At 50.9% G+C, this 22553-nt stretch overlaps 1 protein-coding gene across 5 annotated transcripts in view; it reads right to left on the reverse strand.

Moving 5' to 3' along the window:
- The window catches only part of PPP6R2 (protein phosphatase 6 regulatory subunit 2), a 59204-nt gene that overhangs the window by 14517 nt on the left and 22134 nt on the right, over positions 1–22553 (reverse strand). For 3 of the 5 annotated variants that reach the window (XR_009246704.1, XM_058673185.1, XM_058673184.1), the window contains exons 2-5: positions 20332–20574; positions 14967–15153; positions 2943–3080; positions 1992–2057 (exon numbers count right to left, since the gene is read on the reverse strand). Coding sequence is in view for 4 of the 5 variants with exons in the window: in XM_058673185.1 (XP_058529168.1) it covers positions 1992–2057; positions 2943–3080; positions 14967–15153; positions 20332–20558 (618 nt within the window). In the remaining variant the exon portion in view is untranslated. Of the gene's footprint in view, positions 1–1991; positions 2058–2942; positions 3081–13851; positions 13876–14966; positions 15154–20331; positions 20575–22553 lie in introns of those variants that run through there. The other 2 variants (XM_058673186.1, XM_058673187.1) reach the window with 2 other exon arrangements.

Below are 22553 nucleotides of genomic sequence, written 5' to 3' on the forward strand. Positions count from 1 at the left end.
CATGACACTCACACACCTGTAAGTGTGTGTACACAAACCCCTGAGGATGGTGTGTGTGTGTGTGTGTCTGTGTGTGTGTGTGTACACAAACCTCCTGAGGATGGTGGGTGTGTGTGTACAAACCCCAAGGATGGTGTGTGTGTGTGTGTGTGTGTGTGTGTACACAAACCCCGTGAGGACAGTGTGTGTGTGCGCGTGTGTGTGCAAACCCCCTGAGGATGGTGTATCTGTGTATATATGTGTGTGCAAACCCCAAGGATGGTGTGTGTGTGTACAAACACCCTGAGGGTGGTGTGTGTGTGTGCAAACCATGAGGGTGGTGTATCTGTGTGTATATGTGTGTGCAAACCCCAAGGATGGTGTGTGTGTGTGTGTGTGTGTGTGTGTATACAAACCCCCTGAGGACAGTGTGTGTGTACACAAACCTCCTGAGGACAGTATGTGTGTACACAAACCTCCTGAGGATGGTGTGTGTACAAACCCCAAGGATGGTGTGTGTGTGTGTATAAACCCCAAGGATGGTGTGTGTGTGTGTGTGTACAAACCTCCTTAGGATGGTGTGTGTGTGTGTGTGTGTACAAACCTCCTTAGGATGGTGTGTGTGTGTGTGTGTACAAACCCCAAGGATGGTGTGTGTGTGTGTGTGTGTATGTGTACAAACCTCCTTAGGATGTTGTGTGTGTATGTGTGTGTGTGTACAAACCTCCTTAGGATGGTGTGTGTGTGTGTGTGTGCAAACCCCAAGGATGGTGTGTGTGTGTGTGTGTGTGTACAAACCTCCTTAGGATGGTGTGTGTGTGTGTGTGTGTGTGTACAAACCCCAAGGATGGTGTGTGTGTGTGTGTGTGTGTGTGTACAAACCCCAAGGATGGTGTGTGTGTGTGTGTACAAACCTCCTTAGGATGTTGTGTGTGTGTGTGTGTACAAACCTCCTTAGGATGGTGTTGGTGTGTGTGTGTACAAACCCCAAGGATGGTGTGTGTGTGTGTGTGTGTGTGTGTGTACAAACCCCAAGGATGGTGTGTGTGTATGTGTGTGTGTGTGTGTACAAACCTCCTTAGGATGGTGAGGGTGTGTACATGGATGTGGGTGTGGATGTGTATGCACACAAACGTCTTAGTGGGAGAAAAAGGCCTACTGGGATTTGTGTGGAGTGCTCAGCTGAGACAGGAAGCCTTCCTGTCCCCTCGCTGCTCCTGGTTTATGGTGAAGTTTCCGGAAGGCCCCCAGTGACTCCTCCCCCGCCCCAGCACGGCCTTCCCATGTTTGTGCATGCCTGAGGAGTGGGTTCTGTCATGCTGAGTTTGTTAGAGGCTTTCCTGCTCCCTGCGGGATGCATTCTGAGCACAGGGTGGCCTCAGCCAGCAGTCCTGGGGGGCTGAGTGCTGCCAGGCCATGTCCATAGGAACAATCCCCTTGGATGAACCCTGAATGTCCAGCTTGTAAGCAGAGGACATGGGCCACCCCGACCCCGAGCCCAGGGAGGTGTGTACTGACAGGGATTATAAGTGATCCTCTTTGCAAGGAACTAACTCTCGGTGTTAACTGATATTCAGCTACAGGTAACTACTATGAAAGGTAACTAAGATTTGTTTTTATAATACAAACATTATTTTTAGTAAAAAAAAGAAAAAGTAATCTAGAGATTACCCTTGAATAAAGCAAAACAAGTATAAAGTGGGGCCTTACCTGGGGCAGGGGAGCATTCTTCCCTGAGCACCTGGGAGTTTCATGCAACAAACAAGGTGAGCTGCGACACACCTGGGTGAAGCCTGGAGCTCCTGACTCTGACCTGGTCCATCCCTGGCTTTTGCAGACATCTGGATGGAAGATCTCTCTAACTTTGCCTCTCATGTGACTGACAAATAGATGGATAGTGAGTAGATGGATGGATAGATGGATGGATAGATACACAGACAGATAGATGACACATGGACAAACAGATACTAAAGAAAGCAAGGGAAGACGTGTTCTGTGAGCGTCACACTCACGTCCTCGTCCTGACTCGGATGGATCAGTTCCACAAGTCTTTGGATGATCTTCTCTTCATTAAGCCACTAAAAGGGGAAAAAATGTGTGTCAACATCTCTGTCCATAATTAAGGAAAAAGGCAGGGAAGTCCTTCGGAGCCACAGAAACCCATGCTCCCCGACACCTCGCAGGAGGCCGCCTGGATGACTGTTCTGCATCAGATACACGCAGGGTCTTCTGAGAGCTCAGGTGAGACAGAGCGCAGGCTGCAGTGTATCTGTCCCATGGAAAGCCCTCTGAAGACCAGGCTGCACAGCAGCCGGGCGAGCTGGGGACCCACTGGACAGGGACGCTAGACGATACAAGGCAGGGCAAAAGGACCCTGGTCATCTACAAGAATGTGAGGGCAGAGTGAACCCCCTTCCAAGCCCAGGGCTATGGGAGCCCAGTGCAGGGTCCAGCAGGTCCTCCAGGACACACCAAAGCCTCACAGAGCAGCTGAGGCGGAACTCTGCAGCAGCAGCAGGCACCGTGCAAGGGCAATGTCACCCCTGGCTCTGTGAGGAATGGGTTATTATCCTGGTGGTACACCTAGGCCTAGCAACCCCAACCCCTAGTCCAGGGAGGTGGGTACTGACAGGAGGACAGGCACAGGATGGTGGCTTCCTCTAACTCATCCCAGGACATAGTACAAGCGACGGTGACAAACCAAGGAGCAGCACTGATGGGCTGGAGCCTGACGGGTCACTGAGCTGCTCTAAGGCTGCAGGGTGGATGAGGAACGGCCCACTTGTGCTTGCTCACAGAGCAGCAGGACAGGCCTCTTGGCTCTCTGCTTCTATCCAGGGTGGGCAGCAGGAGGTGTTGAGTACAGGCCTTGACACGATGCGGAGGGTCAGAGCGGGGAGCTAGGGACACCATCCCCCTGGAGCACACTAGGAAGATACAGCCATGCCTTCACAGGGACTCACGTGCAGGACCTCCCGCCGGAGCCCGGCTGGCTCCACGCAGCTAACCAGGCGCAGGAGCAGGTCCATGAGGGCTGAGGTGCCAATGTGCTTCAACACCAGGCTGATGAACCGGTCCTTCTTCTTTAAGAAGGCGATCACCTGCAATGGCAGGCAGCTGGTAAGCAGGCAGGGCGTGCAGTCACCCTGAGCTCTCCCCTAGAACAGTCACAGAGCACACTCAGTGATGCTCAGCACACACCCCCAGAAGGACATGACACCAGGGCTGGTGGTGAGCAGTGTGGGCGGCACGTCTGGTGCTGGGGGCACCCTTTCCCCAGTGGACTGACAATCACCACCACATGGCGTCTCCTGGATGCCACAGTGCAGGAAATCCACACATTCAGTGTAGTGAAGATGCCACCCAACACCAAGAGAAATGAACAAGGCTGACAGAGCTGAGCTAAGACAACCAGCCATGACAGCACCTCACAGAGGGAGAGAGAGAGGAGAGGGGCAATACATGGGGCTACCGACAGGGACACACAGCTCGGCAGGAAGCTCTGGAATGATGGAGTGGAGGCAGAGCCCTGGGGTAGGCTCCCCGCCTGCCCATGGCCCACCCGGTGGGGAAGGCTGGAAACACAACCCCAAGGTCACAATGATGGATTCAGATTACAGGGGTCACTGTCAGTGGGTTTACAAGGCGTGGAAGCAGCTGAGCTGTTCCATCTGCTGTCTTGGGCCTGGACGCCCTGGACACCCTCCGGCCTGCAGAGTACTCAAAGCAAGGGTGCCCTCACCTCATGCTGCCCTTCTGCTTCTGATTCCCCAACATCTAGACTACAAGAAAGGAGACACTTTCCTTCATATTGTCCAGCTTGGGGTATCCAGTTTTAAGATTTATGTATGAATGCATGTATTTATTTAGTTAATTAGTCATTGTACTAGAAAGCCAGATTAACAAGGAGAAGAGACAGATCTTCCACCCACTGGTTCCCAGATGTTCCCAAATGGCCACAACAGACAGAGCTGAGCTGATCCAAAGTCAAGAGCCAAGAGCTTATTCCAGGTCTCCCCTGTGGATGTAGGATTCTGAGGCCTTGGGCCCTCCTCTGCTGCTTTCCCAGGCTACAAGCAAAATACTGGATGGGACACAACTAGTGCCTACATGGGATCCAGCCCGTTGAGTCAGTGCACCAGACCCTTGGGGCATCCAGTTTTAGGAACAGAAAATGGACTACAGCAGAATGATAAAACTAGGAAGAGGAGGAAGAAGGCTCTTTGAAAATGACGGAACTAGAAAGGCTAGAAACAGAGCAGAGAAGTCCCACGTAAACATAGTCATGCCCTAGGAATGCATCGTTCTGCAAAAACACAGGATATGCTTGCAAATTAGGATGCCACATGACAGCCGATGTGACAGGGTGGGCCCACAGTGAGCTGTGGTGGGTAAGATGTTCATTACTGCTGAGCAAGGAGACGGGCCTGGCTAGATCCCTCAGACAGCACAGCTGTGCTGAGAAGTGGCGCGTGGAGCAGAGGGGCAGACCCCTCATCACAGCCTCTGGAGCCAGGCCCAGCTCTGCCTAGAAGCTCCACCTCCAGCACTTGGGTCCCTGCCACACATGAGTCTCTGGCTCCCAGTCCCAGATGTTGGGGGCTTTTGAGTGAGCCAGCATACAGGAAGTCTGTCTCATTCCACCTTCTATATTAAAAGTAAAGAAAACTACTATGATAAATTAATAGAATAACTTTATGCTAATTTGTGTGAGAAAAATGGAAACTGCTAAAAAACTTCTTGAGGGGTTGGCATGGTGGCACAGCAAGGCAAGCCATAGCTTATTATGCCAGCACCCCAGACTGGAGTGTAGGTCCAATCCTGGCTGTCTCACTTCTGATCCAGCTTCTTGCTAACACATCCACAGGAAAAGCAGATGACGGCCCAGCTGCCGGGGACCCTTCCCCCATGGAAGAGACCAGAACGGAGCTCCTGGCTCCTGCTTCTGGTCTGGCCCAGCTCTGGCAATTGTGGTCCTTTGGTGAGTGAATCAGCAGATGGAACACCTTTCTATCTCTACATCTTTCAAATAAATAAATCCTAAAAAGTAAAAAAAAAAAAAAAAATTGTTCCAAACTGCTGGAAATGAAGATTATTCACAACAGCGAAGACATGAAATCAGCCTTGATGTCGACCGGGGTGGGTAATACAGAAAACGTCACACACTGGAATACTAAGTCCTAAAAAAGAATGGGATCCTGGGCACGGCGGCGTGGCCTAGCGGCTAAAGTCCTCGCCTTGAACGCACCGGGATCCCATATGGGCGCCAGTTCTAATCCTGGCAGCTCCACTTCCCATCCAGCTCCCTGCTTGTGGCCTGGGAAAGCAGTTGAGGACGGCCCAATGCATTGGGACCCTGCACCCGCGTGGGAGACCCGGAGGAGGTTCTGGGTTCCCGGCTTCGGATCGGCGCGCACCAACCCGTTGCGGCTCACTTGGGGAGTGAATCATCGGACGGAAGATCTTCCTCTCTGTCTCTGTCTCTCCTCCTCTATGTATATCTGGCTGTAATAAAGTGAACAAATCTTTAAAAAAAAAAAAAAAAGAATGGGATCCTAATGTTTGCAACCACACAGTTAGATTTTTGCCACTAGACTACTGCAACTGTGCCGAGCCCTCTGAAATATTTTTAAAGACTTCTTTATTTTTGTGCCTGGCATGATGGCTAAGTGGCTAAATCCTTGCCTTACAAGTGCCAGGATCCCATATGGGCACAGATTTATATCCCAGTTGCTCCACTTTACATCCAGCTCTCTGCTTATGGCCTAGGAAAGCAGCAGAGGAGGGCCCAAAGCCTTGGGACCCTGCATCCATTGGGAGAGTCAGCAGAAGCTCCAGGCTCCTGGCTTCAGATCAGCTCAGCTCCAGTCATTGCAGCCATTTGGGGAGTGAACCAGTGGATGGAATATCTTTCTGTCTCTCTTCTCCACAAAATCTGATCTGCCTTTCTAATAACAACAACACAACAATAATAATTCCTAAGGACTTCAGCTGTCCTCCACTCTTTCAACAACAACAACAACAATAAGTCCTAAGGACTTCAGCTGTCCTCCACTATTTTTCCTGGTCACAAGCAGAGAGTTGGAGCCGAAGTGGAGCAGCCAGGGTGGAGCAGCCAGGACACAAACTGACGCCCGTATGGGATACTGGTGGCACAAGTGGAAGATTAACCCACTGTATCACAGCACTGGCCCCTATTTAAAATATTTAAAAATATACAAACTAGCAAAAAAAGAATAGCCCAATCTTAAATATGCTCTTCCGGAGAACTTAAAGGAATATGTCCTAGGGGTCAGTGTTGCAGGGTAATGGATAAAGTTACCACCTGCAATGTGGCAGCCGATATGAGCACCAGTTCATTTTCCAGCTGTGCCACTTCCAATCCCGTCCTCTGCTAATGGCTTGGGGAAGCAGTGGAGTTTGGCCCAAGTGCTTGGTCCTTGACGTCCACACAGACTCTGCTCCTGCCTCTGGCCTGGCTCCAGCCAGACTATGTGGCCATCTAAGAAAGTGAACCAGAGAATGCAAGATCTGTGTTTCTGCCTCTCCCTGTCTCTCTCTTGCAAATATATAAGTAAATCGTATTTATTTATTTATTTATTTATTTATTTATTTAATTTTGTAACACAGCTTCATAGGTTCTGGAATTCCCCCAACCCCACCCCATGCCCACCCCCCATGTTGGACTCTTCCACATTGCTGCAGTAGTACAGTTCATATCCAGTCATGATTCCCTCACTGTGAGCATGTACCCTGCATAGAGTCCAGCACTTATTGTCCAGACAAGTTCAACAGATGCACTGGGAGACCATCCCCGGTCTGAAAATAGAGCTGGTGGAATATCATCCCCTCCTGAAAACTCACAACACAACATCAACAACAATCTACAACATTATGGAGTTAACTGCTATGGAATTGAGTGACTAATATGTGAGAAAATGCAATTTCTTAACCTCATCTTGTGACTACTTCACTGACATTTCAAGTTTAGTTTATACACAACTGGCTGCTCTACACATTAAAATGGTTATAGGGTATTATTCAGGTGTCTTGTGTCTATTTTAATTTTTGTATTTAGCAGTTTATAGTATTGAAGCATGATTTTTATTGAACTTGGCGAATTTAGAATAGTCCAAACAGACTTATAACTCTAACAAGGTGTATGTTAACGACTGGGGTGCAGAACAGCTTCAGGAGGGAATCTTATTATTTTTTTAAAAAAAAGGAATGTCTCATATCATTTGTACAAGAATGTAAAACCTCAATCCTAATGCCTGAAAAGGGTATTATGCATAAGGGAATTTCAAGTCAAGCTCACTGATAACCACCTGTGTAAAAAGCTCACCAATGTGAAGAAATCAAAACACTTCACAACCAAGTTCAGTATATATTCCAGGAACATAACGTGGCTTAACATTAAAAAGCTAATCAGTTGGGCCAGGCGCTATAGTCCTCGCCTTGCATGCCCGGGATCCCATATGGCTCCGGTTCTAGTTCTGGCAGCCCCGCTTCCCATCCAGCTTCCTGCTTGTGGCCTAGGAATGCAATCGAGGACGGCCCAAAGCCTTGGGACCCTGCACCTGCGTGGGAGACCTGGAAGAAGCTCCTGGCTCCTGGCTTCAGATTGGCTCAGCTCCAGCCGTTGCAGCCACTTGGGGAGTGAATCATTGGACGAAAGATCTTCCTTTCTGTCTCTCCTCTCTGTATATCTGACTTGGCAATAAAAATAAAATAAATCTTAAAAGAAGAAAGAAAGGAAGAAAGCTAATCAGCGCCAGCGTGGTGATTCAGCTGGCTAATCCTCCACCTGCCAGAGCCAGCCTCCCACATGGGTGTTGGTTTGTGTCCTGGCTGCTCCACTTCTGATCCAACACCCTGTTTATGCCCTGAGAAGTTAACAGAAAATGGCTCAGGTCCTTGAGCCCCTGCACCAACATGGGAGGCCCAGAAAAAGCTCCTGGCTCCTAGCTTCAGATTGGCTCAGCTCTGGTCACTATGGCCACCTAGTGAGTGAACCAGCATATAGAGGATCTCCCTCTCCTACTCTCTGTGATCTGACTTTCAAACAAAAACAAATAACTACAACAATACAACTGATCAATATAATTTACCTATTAACAGAAAAACACACAAATAACTCAATATATTTGCTAAATGTCAACAACTATTGATATTATAAACTTTCAAAAACGTAGGAATACAGGAAATTCCCTTATGCTTGAGTAAACAAAACTATAAAAATTCTACAACAAATTTCATCCTTAAAAAAAAAATACTTTATTTAGTTGAGAGAGCCACAGAGAGGGAGAGGAAGAGATTTACAGATGACAATGACCGGTGCTGGGCCAGTTAAAGCCAGGAGCCTGGAACTTCAAATGGGTCTCCCTCGTGAGTGTAGGGGCCAAGCACTCGGGCCACGTCCTGCTGCTTTCGCAGGCACGCCAGCAGGAGCTGCACGGGCAGTGGCGCTCTGGGACTCAAACCAGCATTATATGGGATGCTGGCAGAGGTGGACTCCGTAACACTGGCCCTACAGACATCCTAGTTTAAATTGCTGAAAGCTTTTTCTGCAAGGAATACATAAAACAAGGAGATCCGTCATCGCCACTTCACTAAAACTTCCAGCCAACATAAAAATGCATGAAAAGACTATAAGAATCATAAAGAAGAAAAAATATCATTAATTACAGAGCATAGGCTGCTATACATAAATAATCAACCCACAGATAAATTATTATAATAGTAGTTTCATTAATAGTCATCAAAATCTGGAATTGGCTGAGCTATCTTCTAACCGGTGGATGACCCTTTAAATTTTTTTTTTGTTCTATTTATTTGAAAGGAAGAGTTACACAGAGGGAGAGACAGAGACCGACCATACACTGGTTTACTCCCCAAATGGCTGCAACAGTCAGGGATGAGCAAGATCTAAACCAGAAGTCAGGAGCCTCTCCCAGGACCCTGACATGGGTGCAGCACCCCATGACTTGGGCTGTGCTCCACTGCTTTCCCGGGCTATTGGCAGGGAGCTGGATCAGAACTGGAGCAACTGGGATGCGAACCAGTGCCCACATGGGATCCTGGTGTCACAGCCAGTGGCTTCACCTACTATTCCACAATGCTTGCTTTTAAAGATTAATGTATTTTTTTTTCAAGGTCAGAGTTACAGAGAGAAAGAGAATCTTCCATCCATTGATTCATTTCCTCAAATGGTTGCAATCACCTGCGCTGGGCCAGGCCAAAACCAGAGAAAAGGAGCTTCCTCTAGGGCTCCCAAATGAGCACAGGGGCCCAAACACCTGGGCCATCTTCTGCTGCTTTTCACCTGGCTACTTTCAGGGAGCTGGACAGGAAGTAGAGCAGGCAAAGAACAAACGAGGCTTCCCTGCTCTGCCCAAACACTGGCCCCAAGCTGCGGAGGATCGACACGCGGCACACTGACATAGGAAACCAAGAGTGAGCTGGAGACGGTGCTGGGTGAAAGGGCATACAGTTCACAATCTAACTTAAACAATTCTGAAACGGAGAACAAGGCAGGGATGAGCTAGGACCCACAAGCCTGGGGGAGGGAGCCAGGTCCCTTACGGAAGTAGCCGGCTGAGCCTCATGTGCACCAGCACAGCGTGCAGAAAGCGAACACGCCCACCCAGAAACCCTTTCATGACCTCACTGGCGTGGCCTGACCACTGCAGGCATAGCTGATGAGAGACAGAAATGGCCATTAAGGCTTTAGGTGTGAGAGTGCTGTTGGGTTGCACTCACAAGAGTCCTCATCCCTTAGAAGCACACACTGAGTTTACATATAACAAATAAATAGTAATCACAGTAATATGGCAGATCTACTTCCATGTCATCTGGGAGGGTGGCTACAAATAAGGAAGTTGAGAAAAAGTAAGGCCACAAGGTGTGAAGATTCCTAAACTTGTCTCTAACTTGAAGACTCTGAGATGAGGAACAAAGCGGGTGCCACGGTCCGTTCACCAACAGCCCTGCCTCGGGGCTCCTGGGCCTTTGGGAACAGAAGAGGCGGCTCGCTCGGTCCTGCCACCACCGCCAACCCCCGAGACAAGCAACATCCTGCACGAATGACAGAAACCCTTGTACAGTCCCAGACAAGGAACGTGACATCACCGAAGAGAATGCAGTGGTTCTACAGGCAAATACAGACAAGGCCCACCTCTCAGTGGAAAAAGCAACATGTGCTATTCAGGGTATGACAGCACGTTTGCTGGAGACACCTTCAGAGGAATGCAATCTCCGGAGGGAATTAAAGGAGACTGCTTTATTAACTTCCGTCTTGTCTGAATTGCACAATTAAGTATGCCACATGTTTGTCAATAAAATAATACATCTAAGAGCTTAGGTCATGTTACTTCAAGTATTAAGCATAGGATGAAGGAGGGGGAGTGAAATATCATATGGGGAAATAAATTATAAAGAAAATATCTAAAAGTGTCAGAGTAGAACGACCAGACAACACTAAATTATGAGACACACACGTTTAGGCCCTGTGCCACAAGGACCAGGCACAAAGGCTCTCTGTCATGTCTGCCACCTCCAGCCAAGAGGACCAAGCCACTGCAGCACCCTGTTCTGCCTGCTCTTCACTGACTGCTTCAGAAGAGGTCTGAGGGGGCGTTGTGGCACAGTGTGTTAAGCTGCTGCCTGGGACAGCCACATCATGTGTCAGACTGCCAGGTCGAGTACCATCTACTCTGATTTCAACCCAGCTTCCTGTCAATGCACCCGGGAGGGCAGTGGAGGATGGCATAAGTCCTTGGGCCCCTGCACCCATGTGTGAGACAAGGAAGAAGCTCTCCTCTACTGGATCAGTTTAGCCCCAGCCACTGTAAGAATGAAGCAGTAGATGGAAGAGGTCACTCTCTTCTTTTCTCTCTAAATCTGCCTTTCAGATAAAAACAAGTCTCAAAGCAGAAAAAAGGAAAAATCTGGGATGGACAGTCAAGTGGGATGTCTTGCAAATCTGACAGAAGATGATATTTTAGCAGACGTAATAAGCCACTGAGTCCAAGAGTCCCCTCAGCGCCCTGAGAAGGCACCCCGAGACAGTGCCTTGAGACAGCGCCCTCAGGCAGCATCCTGACAGTGCCCTCTGACAGCGCCCTCAGTGCCCTGACAGTGCACTCAGACAGCACCCTGACAGTGCCCTGACAGCGCCCTCAGTGCCCTCAGACAGCACTCTGACAGTGCCCTGACAGCGCCCTCAGTGCCCGCTGACAGTGCCCTCAGCACCCTCAGTGCCCTAGGACAGCACCCTGACAGCGCCCTCAGTGCCCTAGGACAGCACCCTGACAGTGCCCTCAGACAGCGCCCTCAGTGCCCTCAGACAGTGCCCTCTGACAGCACCCTGGTGCCCTCTGACAGCACCCTGACAGTGCCCTCTGACAGTGCCCTCAGTGCCCTGACAGCGCCCTCAGACAGCAGCCTGACAGTGCCCTCACAGCAGCCTGACAGTGCCCTCAGACAGCACCCTGACAGTGCCCTCAGAGCCGACAGTGCCCTCTGACAGCACCCTGACAGTGCCCTCAGAGCCGACAGTGCCCTCAGACAGCACCCTGACAGTGCCCTCAGAGCCGACAGTGCCCTGACAGCACCCTGACAGTGCCCTCTGACAGCACCCTCAGTGCCGACAGTGCCCTCAGACAGCACCCTGACAGTGCCCTCAGACAGCACCCTGACAGTGCCCTCAGTGCCCTCAGAGGATGCGCATTCTTGCAGCTAAAGACACAAACCCTAAACACTCACTTGCCCCAACAGGATATTTGATGGTGTTAAACAGTGGAATTCTAGTTATCTTATCTATGCATGTATTTTATTTTATTTCATTTCATTTTTTTAAAGATTTATTTTTATTACAAAGTCAGATATACAGAGAGGAGAGACAGAGAGGAAGATCTTCCGTCCGATGATTCACCCCCCAAGTGAGCCGCAACGGGTTGGTGCGTGCCAATCTGATGCCGGGAACCTGGAACCTCTTCCAGGTCTCCCACGCAGGTGCAGGCTCCCAATGCATTGTGCCGTCCTTGACTGCTTTCCCAGGCCACAAGCAGGGAGCTGGATGGGAAGTGGAGCTGCCAGGATTAGAACTGGCGCCCATATGGGATCCCGGTGCGTTCAAGGCGAGGACTTTAGCCGCTAGGCCATGCCGCCGGGCCCTGTATGTATGTATTTTAAAAACTGGTATTTATTTTCCATTTTGCTTCACCAACTGTGAAGAGCAACTCGAGATCACTTGGTGGTGGTTCCCATCCATTCAGAGACCTGGACTCTACCGTCTTCAGTCAGGCACTACTGACCAGACAGAGGTCAGAGGTCAGGCCTTTTGGCCTGCACCCCATCACTCCAGTCTGTACCTTGGGCTGAGCACCATGGACCCAAGGCAGTCCATTCACCCTCAAACTTCTCCAAGGTTCTCAACAGCAGCCGTCTCCTCTTAAAAAATTTTTTTTAAAAAAAAGGTTTATTTAATTTATTTGAAAGGCAAACAGAGATCTTCCATTCACTGATCAGGCCAAAGCCAGCAAGGACCCAGAAGTTCCTTGCAGGTCTCTGATATAGGCGCAGGGGGCCAAGCACTTGGACCATCTTCCACTGCTTTCCCAGGTGCATTAACAGGGAGTTGGATTAGAAGTGGAGCAGCTGAGACTTGAACTGGCACCCACATGGGATGCTAGGGGTTGCAGGTGGTGGTTGAGCCCACCATGCCACAATACTGGCCCTTGCTCCTTGCTTTTCTCCCATCTCTCCAGGATTACTGTGGGTATATGATCAAGCATGACCTCCATGGGGGCATCATGTGTGCACAGACCCTCTGGGCTGGCATCCACATCTCTGTGGCTGTAGGGGATGGCAGTGTCCACAGAGCACAGAGGCATCCTGTTACACACAGCAAAGCAGGCGGGTTCTGTTAGCACACCTCTGTGAGAGCCTGGTGGGCAGCCGCAGGTCAGCAGCTTCCGCAAGGCCGCTTGGATGTGGCTAGTGAGGCAACCAAACGTGAGGTAGCCAGCGACAAGAGCAGCTGCAGTGGTGACGGCCTCTGCAGGGTTGCCAATGGCCACAGTGGCACAAGCCACCAACAGAAGCTTCTCCTGGATCCTCTTTAGACAGACAGCATTGCCAGCACGTTTCTGCTGGCAGGTGTGCTGCCCCACTGCCCCACAAGGATGGGGCATGTAGGCAGGCTCCTGCCACATGAAGCTTGAGGACCTCGTCCCCCTCCTGCCCAGACACCCTGACAGCATTCCTTTAGCCATGCTGGGAAAGAAGAACAGCACTGTTGGCCTGGTGTATGGCTCAGTGCATAAATCCTCACCTTGAACATGCCGAGATCCCATATGGGAACTGGCTCATATCCCAGCTGCTCCACTTCCCTTCCAGCTCTCTGCTTGTGGCCTGGGAAAGCAATGGAGGATGGCCCAAGGCCTTGGGACCCCGCACCTATGAGGGTCACCCAAAACAAGCTCCTGGCTACTGGCTCCTGGCTCTAGATCAGCTTAGCTCTGGCCGTTGCAGCCACTTGGGGGGTGAACCAGCGGATGGAAGATCTTTCTGTCCTCTCCTTCTCTCTGTAAATCTGCCTTTCCAATGAAAAAAAAAATTAAAAGAATGTTTTATGGATTTGTTGATGAGATGCACAGAGGCCAATTCTAGTTACACTTAAAAGAAATATATCAAAAGCTACAGATTTACTTATTTATTTGAAAGGCAGTGAGAGAGGGAGGGAAGGAAGGAAACAGAAAGGCTGAGAGGAGGGAAGAGTGAGAGAGAAGGAGAGAAGGAAAGAAAGGGGTCGAGAGGAAGAGGGTGAGGAGACAGAGAGAGAACGAATGGCTCCATCCACTGGCTTACCTCTCCAATGCTCACAGCAACTGGGGTGGGAGAAGCCTGAGCTCCAGCCGAGACTCCTGCGTGGGTGGCAGGTGCCCAGGCACCTTCCACTGCTCTCCCAGCCTTTTTTTTTTTTTAAGATTTATTTATTTTTTATTACAAAGTCAGATATACAGAGAGGAGGAGAGATAAAGATCTTCCTTCCGATGATTCACTCCCCAAGTGAGCTGCAACGGCCAGTGCTGCGCCGATCCAAACCCAGGAGGAAGGAACCTCTTCCAGGTCTTCCACGCAGGTGCAGGGTCCCAAGGCTTTGGGCCGTCCTCGACTGCTTTCCCAGGCCACAAGCAGGGAGCTGGATGGGAAGTGGAGCTGCCAGGATTAGAACCTGCGCCCATATGGGATCCCGGCGCGTTCAAGGCGAGGACTTTAGCCGCTAGGCCACGCCGCCGGGCCCCCCAGCCTGTCTTCAGGGAGCTGAATCACACACGGAGCGGTTAGGACTTGAACCAGAACTCTGATAGGGAATGTTGGTGTCACAGGTAGTAGCTTAACCAAAATGCTAGCCCCTGTACTAAAATCTTTACAGAAACTATCTGAGAGGCCTGAGGTTTGCTGTGGAATAACCCAGTGGGGACAGGCTGGTGGTGCCAGCCTCCTGAGTCTGCGGAGTGGAAGGCCTGAAGTACTGGGCCCCCGCCAGGCAGGAACGAGGGCAGCCTCCAGAAGGTCGGGCTACAGCTGAAGACAAAATCACTCTTGCTCTAAGAAGCTGATGCCAGAAGTCACCTACAAAGAACAAGTGTAATGGACACACAGACCAGAGTGCAGGCCTTTCTGTAGGTGAGTGTGTAAGGTCCTGAAATGACGAAGGCACACCCTGGGACCTGGGCCCGGCTGGCAGAGGACAAGCCAGCATAACGAGAGTATGGAGCAGCTCCTGCCAACAGTGGGAAGAGCTGCTTATTCCAGAACTGACCACATCTCACCAACCCACTGCTCACCCATACCTCACACAGCAGCCCATGGCTGCTGCACTCAGCCTGACGGTTCCATACAGGTTGCACACAGCCTGACAGTTCCACGTGGGCTGCACACAGCCTGACAGTTCCACATGGGCTGCACACAAGACTTACCTGCTCGGTTTTTCTTGCAACAAGATTGCCGATGGTCTTGCTGAAAAAGCTGGCAAGCAGAGGGTTGAGAGGAGGCTCACGGTCCAGGAAGTCACACAGACGGCCCAGCAGACTCTCATCCCCACCCAGTCTGTCGCTAATCTGCGGCACGTCACAAGTAAGGAGCTCACAGGCTGTGTTGGGATACCTGGAAGGGCAGAGTCCAAGCAACTGGAGGTGAGCTCCCTAAGCAATCTCCCAGATCACACTGTGCAGGGCTCGCACGGCTCCCTAAGCAATCTCCCAGATCACACTGTGCAGGGCTCGCACGGCTCCCTAAGGAATCTGCTCCTAGGGAAGCAGCTCCTGTGACACGAACCAAAACACAAACAGTTATTAGCATAGAATGAAAATGTGATTATACTGTGACTAGTATTTTTCTTACCAGACGCTCAAATTTATTTTTAAAGATTTATTTATTTTTATTACAAAGTCAGATATACAGAAAGGAGAGACAGAGAGGAAGATCCTCCGTCCGATGATTCACTCGCCAAGTGACCACAACGGCCGGTGCTGCACCGATCCGAAGCCGGGAACCTGGAATCTCCTCCGGGTCTCCCATGCAGGTGCAGGGTCCCAAGGCTTTGGGCCATCCTCAACTGCTTTCCCAGGCCACAAGCAGGGAGCTGGATGGGAAGTGGAGCTGCCGGGATTAGAAACTGCTCCACATGGGATCCTGGCGCGTCCAAGGTGAGGACTTTAGCCGCCAGGCCACGCCGCCGGGCCCAGATGCTCAAATTTTTAAACAAACCTTTCAATCTCCTGATTCCCTATCCTACATCTACTGACCCGACTTATGTTCTTGGGTCATCTTGCTTCATCCACAATATTCTCTTCCCTCTAGGCCCCACACTGATCTGTCAAGTCTGTCCCCTGTATTTCACCGAGGTAAATGGAGGCTTTCCTAGCAGCAAATAGGGACTTGATTTATCCTTTATGACGTAGTACCAGTTCTAGGCATTATGCAAGTAATTCATCACTAAAAGTATCTGATTTGTGGATAGTGTACTTTTCATGTGATAAAAATGACCAAACAAAAAATCTTTATCCCATTAAATATGTGACCATTACAATGCCACAACAATCTGTCTTCAATGACTTTCAAACATGGGGGGGATGACAGGCAGGACACACACACACCTGACCAAACAGCAGGACACACACACCTGACCAAATGGCAGGACACACACACACACCTGACCAAGGCTCTGGGTCAGGCAAATCTGGCCAACAGCCCAGGACACACATACTGGCCACTCACCCAGGACAAAGCCCCTGAAAGCAGCACAGACAGCAAGGCCTGATGATCTACCTCACCTGGGAGAGCTGGGCTTGCCAAGAAGGCACAATGGGCCCAACTGGAACAAACCGCCGCGAGTGTCCTACGGCACTTGTCCCATGACAGGCCAGCTCCTGAGCTAGGCAAGTGACCACATTCTTTTTGTCTGGGCTTCCTCACCCAAACATGCAGGTGATGGGGCAGTCAGGCCTGCCCCAAAGGCCTTTAGTAGGGATCCTGAGGGCAATATGTATACAGCAGAGTGACACCTGGCAGGCAGGATATGTGCAACTGGGATCAGCAACTGAAACCTCTATTTCTTGCCAGTGTGCAAGGCACAGAGGAGGCTCTAGTACCAAGCCTAGAGGTCATTGTGAGCTGGCATGAACAGGGCCTTGGTTTATGGGATGATAAAGGAAAACAGCTGAGTGTAGCAGCTGCCCAGGTGTGGAAGGGGAGAGACAGAGGCCTCTCAGTCAGCCAAGGGGTGGATATTTCTCATTAGCTCAGTTAAGGCAGAGCCACTATGAGCGCCCACAGGCCTGCAGGGAGCACTGGTCTACATAGAGAGGCCCGGCAGCACAGGGCCTGGCTGGCCCCAGAAGAGCAGTCCTCACTGCGCAGAGGTACCCCAGGCTGCGTGTGTGGGAGGAAGGGATGACGAGGCCAAGGGCCACCGCAGGGGGCAGCTCAGGTCTGGCTCTCTGGCCTTCAGGGTTCCTGTTGTGGAGTTTGGAGCCCCAGCACATGGGGAAATTGTGAGGGTCAGACAATAAGTGCTCAGACAATTGAACAGGGAACAGCCACTCGGGGAAGGAGGGCCAGCAGGGAAGGCCAGAGTGAAGCCCTGTGAAGCCCTGTGACTTCCAGACAACAGCGTCGTGGCAGCAAGGAGAAAGCAAAATCACTGCAGTAATGAGCAAACCAAAGGGCGCAGGTAGAGGAAAGAACAGGCACCCTACAAGAAGTGTGTCAGCAGTTCAGGGAATGAGCTTGTCCACACCAACACATGGTCAGAAGAAGGCACCTTCCAAAAGGATATCCTGGGGAGGAGCTTCATAATGTCCTAATTCCCAGACAGACGCTGCTCAAGTGCTCTGCAGGCACATGCGGGGCAGCACTCCAGCACACACATGCAAAGACATGTAAACCACATGCAGGGCAGGACTCTAGCACACACACATGCACACAGACATGTACCATGAAAGCAGAGTAGGACTCCAGCACACACATGTGCACACAGTTGTGCACCATGCACATGTGCATAGGACTCCTGCACACACCTGGGAGAAAGAGGGAGCACTAAATGGCTGAGAATTCCTAGCACACCCCTACTCAAGTCCTTCAAAGGACTGAAAACACAAGAGAAGCAGAAATGAGCGGGACCACCTGAACAACACAGCACTGCAGGGACCACCCTGCTGCCAGGTAGAGCTGACTATCAGATGCACCTGGGGCACACCCACCAGGATCAAGATTCAAGCTACACAGCTCCAGGAGCCTGGAAGCTGATACAGCGGCAAGCACGGTCCTGGCTTGGCCTGCACAGCACTGAATGCTACATCTTTTGGGGGGGGGCGGGGAAGGCAGATACACAGGAGGAGAGACAGAGAGGAAGATCTTCCATCCACTGGTTTACTCCCCAAGTGGCTGCAACGACTGGAGCTGACCCGATCTGAAGCCAGGAGATTCTTCTGGGGCTCCCACATGGGTGCAGGGTCCCAAGCCCTCAGGCCGTCCTAGACTGTTTTCCCAGGACACAAGCAGGGAGCTGGATGGGAAGCAGGGTTGCCGGGACAAAAACCAGTGCCCATATGGGATCCCAGGTCGTGCAAGACGAGGACTTTAGCCACTGGGCTACCATGACCCGTGGATGAAACATCTCTCTCTCTCGTGTATGAGTAGGTGCTTATGTGTCACTCTGCCTTTCAAAACGTAGCAATGAATAAATCCAAATTTAAAAATTCAAACAAACTCTTAAAATTTAGAACAGGAGGGCAAACAAAAACCATGGGGGTGGCGTAGTGATTCAGTGGCTTAAGCTAGTGCTTGTCAAACCATCACTCCACATGGGCAAGGGTCCAACTCCAGGCTGCTCCAGGTTGCTTCCTGCTAATGTACCCCAAGTCCTTGTCCTGTGTCACTAATGTGGGGGAACAAGATGAAGCTCCAGGCTGAAGGCTTATCAAGGCGCGGTCTGGGACATTCTGGTCATCTTGGAAAGGAACAAGCAGAGATCCCTGTCCGTCTTTCTATGTCTGTCTGCAACTGTGCTTTCAAATAAAGAAACCAATCTTAATAAGAACAATGCAAGAAATTCTGCACAAATACCCATATTTACAGATGAGTGGCTATAATCAGTAGTAACTTAGTAGCATACATACACTGTTCTCACATGACACACACGGTCATCTGTGTTGGATCTGCTCATCCCATTCCCAACCTGGTTTTTCTACAAGCCACAGTCTCCTAGAACTCTGCACCAAGTCACTCCATTCCCAACCTGGCTTCTCTATAAGTCATAGTGTCCTTCTAGAACTCTGCACCGATCACCAGAAGGGCCTCTGCTGTCCACCAACATGCGCTGTCAGAGCCCTGCTGAGATACATCTGTGTACCCGCCTTGCTCTTCTATTTACACACAATCCAGCGCTCTCTGCTGCAGCTACTGGGCACTGCTTCTGGAGCCTGTAAGACTCTGTTGGTAGACAGAAAACACAAACTTGGCTCATTTTCATATTCAACGAATCATTTTCTCCTGCACTTCGTTTCCTGCCACTCAAAGCTGCCAATCCTCGTAGCTCACAGGGTGCCCAGAATCAGGTGTGGCCCCCTTCTAAGCCTTCCCTGCCACACGCACATGCTTTGAGCCTTCTTGTGGGCAGCTGAGGGCAGCTGAGTCTGAGTATGCCTGATCCTGTGTATCCCTCACCCCCATCTCCTTGGGGACACTGTGGGTCACATGGCTTTTTCACAGAGCAGCCAGGACGACTTCATTGTTCCTACGCAGCTGTCCTCCTCGAAGCCTGGGCAGCTCCAACCTTGTCTTACCCCTGCTTGTCCCTGTGTCTCCCTCCTAGGCTCATGGCTTACATTTTAGGTACTGGGAATGGTCAGTGCCACTACTGACAATGATGCATGTCCTCCAAGTCGAAGACCCCAAAGCAGCATTCTCCACCACCAGGGGGTCTAGCTTTTGCACATCTCTGCCTGGTCGCTTGCCAGGTCTGGGCCAACCCTGGTGAAGGCCGGATGGTGTGGCCTCTTCTTCATGCGAATGGCCCTTTTCTTTTCAAAATACCCTGATGGGAACAGCTGCTCAGCCTAGAGGTTAAGGTACCCACTGGGCCAGCAATTTGGTTAGCGGGTTAACTGCCTTGTATACTACATGGGCACCAGTTCAAGTCCCCGTTACTCCACATCCAATCCAGCTCCCTGCTATAAGCACTAAAGGATGGTCCAAGTGCTTGAGTCCCTGCCCCCACGGGGCGGACCTGGAAGAAGCTCCAGGCTCTTGGCTTTAGTCTGGTCCAGATCTGACTGTCGTCCTCTGAGGTCTGAGCCAGCAGATGGGGGACCTCTTGTCTCTTCCTCTCTACAACTCGGCCTTTCAAATAAACAAACAAATCTTAAAAGAGAGAGAGAGAACAAGAGCGCAATCCATAGGAGACTTCCTGAGTTGAATCCAGCTCTCCCTCATGCACACCCTGGAGGCAGTGAAGGTCTGGCTGGAGCTCCTGGATCCTAGCTTCGGCCTGGCCCAGCCCTGACCGGCACAGCCATTTGAAGGGGGAACTAGCAGATGGAAGACCTCTCTTTCTGTCTCTCAAACAAAGTAAAATTCTGAAAGTCTATTTATAACAACTTAAGCTTATTTACATACACAGGGGTGAGGCACCCCAACAACAGATCCCAGAGGAGCAGACTCCTTGGGGCAGGAGGGAAGTATACGGAAAAGTGTTGACGCCCAGCTTCTTCAAGAGGCCCTGGCTCTGGCTACCTCACTCTTGCCCGTCACACAGGCCCCAGGCATGGACTCAGTACATACTTGAAGCGGACTTTCTCGTCCATGTCCAGGGGCGGCTCCTGGGTGATGAGGCCCACCAGCTCCTCCATACACTGCTGCCTGCACAGGAAGTCCAGCAGCTTCCGGTTCTGAGCCTTACACTCCTGCAAGATGTCATCTTCGTCCATCAACTCCTGCAGTGTCACCTGCTCCTTGTCCAGCAGCTTGTCAACATGGGACGTGGTGTTCAAGTCAAACTTCCAGAACATTGTGCAGGCCACGGAGCTGCAGGCAGAGACAAAGGGTCACCATTCCCTCTGTGAGTTTACCACAGCACAGCCCAGACTCAGGCTAGGAGGTGGCTCTTCCTCGTCACTGCCTAGCCCTTCAGCAGCTGCAAGACTAGGTCCAGCTTCCCCACACTGCCCTAGGCTGACCCAACCGTGCCCTCTCCCTCACACCACCCCCTACAGCCTGACCACGCCCCCAATACACCCAAGATGTTATTTGCTCCTTGGTTCCATGTGGCCGACGTGTCAATGTCTCCCTCGTGCCCTCTATCCTGAGAAAGGCACATCTCCTCACAGGGTCCACTGGCCCAGGACTCAACCTCAGCAGAGTAAACTCGAGAGCACTCAGTCAGTTGAGCCGTCACTCCTCCACCACCACCCCCGCCTCTTTCTCTCACTGTCCATCACTGAATTAGATGAGACAGCATGCTTATACAACTTCACTGTTTACATTTTTGAAAATTCATTAATCTGAAAGAAAGAACATCAGAGACAGAGAGGCAAAAAATCTTGCATCTGCTGGCTCATTCTCCACATGCACCAATGCCAGGGATGGACAGGGCAAAGCCAGAAACCTGCAACTCCATCCTTACCTCCCACCCAGGCGCAGGGGCCCAGGCACTAGAACCATCCTCTGCTGCCTTCCGGAGCACTAGCAGCAAGATGAATGGGCAGTAGGGCAGCCATGATTTAGAACTGACACAGCCCTCTCATATGGGACGCTGGCCATGACAAACAGTGGCTTGATCCACTGCACCACAATACCCCCAACCCCTGCCCTTGCATTAAGATTTGTTTTATGGTCTGCCACAGAAACCAACATTTTAAACAAAGAGCTAAATAGCAAGATGCATTGGGCCTCTGCTGCATGTTCTTTCTCGTATATATATATAGCCAGGCACAGTAGCCTAGTGGCTAAAGTCCTCACCTTGTAAGCACCAGGAACCCATATGGGCATCAGTTTGCGTCCTGGCTGCCTCACTTCTCATCCAGCTCCTTGCCTATGGCCTGGGAAAGCAGTCAAGGACCATCCAAAGCCTTGGGACCTTGCGCCTGTGTTGGAGACCCAGAAGAGGCTCCTGGCTCCTGACTTCAGGTCGACTTAGCTCTGGCTGTTGCAGCTGCTTGAGGAGTGAACCCGAGGATGGAAGATCCTTGTATCTCTGCCTTTCTAATAAAAATAAAATCTTTTTAAAAATGCTTTAAAGAAATAGAAACCATTCTTAATTGGCAGGCTGTACAAAACCAGGCAGTAGCTGAGATCTGGCCTCCAGGCTGTCGCTGGGTAACCATCAGCCCTGTCTTTAATATCTCAATGAAGGCTTCATATCTGTGGTTGCTGGTTGACTGTTGGTTGATAATGCTGTTCAAGCCTGTTTTTTTCCCCGTTAAGATATATGTGCCTTTTTTTTTAAAGATTTATTTTATTTTTATTACAAAGTCAGACATACAGAGAGGAGTAGAAACAGACAGGAAGATCTTCCGTCCGATGATTCACTCCCCAAGTGAGCCGGAACAGCCAGTACTGCGCCGATCCGAAGCCAGGAACCTGGAACCTCCTCCAGGTCTCCCACACGGGTGCAGGGTCGAAAGCTTTGGACCGTCCTCGACTGGTTTCCCAAGCCGCAAGCAAGGAGCTGGATGGGAAGTGGAGCCGCCAGGATTAGAACCGGCACCCACATGGGATCCCGGCATGTTCAAGGCGAGGACTTTAGCCGCTAGGCCACGCCGCCGGGCCCAAGATACATGTGCCTTTATTGGAAAGGCAAATCCACAGAGAGGAGGAGAGACAGCAAGATCTTCCATCCACAGGTTCACACCCCTATGTGGCCACAACAGACACAGCTGAGCCCATTCAAAGCCAGGAGCCAGGAGCTTCTTTCAGTTTCCACGCAGGTGCAGGATCCCAAGGCTTTGGGCCGTCCTCGACTGCTTTCCCAGGCCACAAGCAGGGAGCTAGAAGAGAAGTGGGGT

Source organism: Ochotona princeps, chromosome 15 (assembly GCF_030435755.1).
Source record: "Ochotona princeps isolate mOchPri1 chromosome 15, mOchPri1.hap1, whole genome shotgun sequence".
In the NCBI taxonomy this organism is placed as follows: Eukaryota; Metazoa; Chordata; class Mammalia; order Lagomorpha; family Ochotonidae; genus Ochotona; species Ochotona princeps.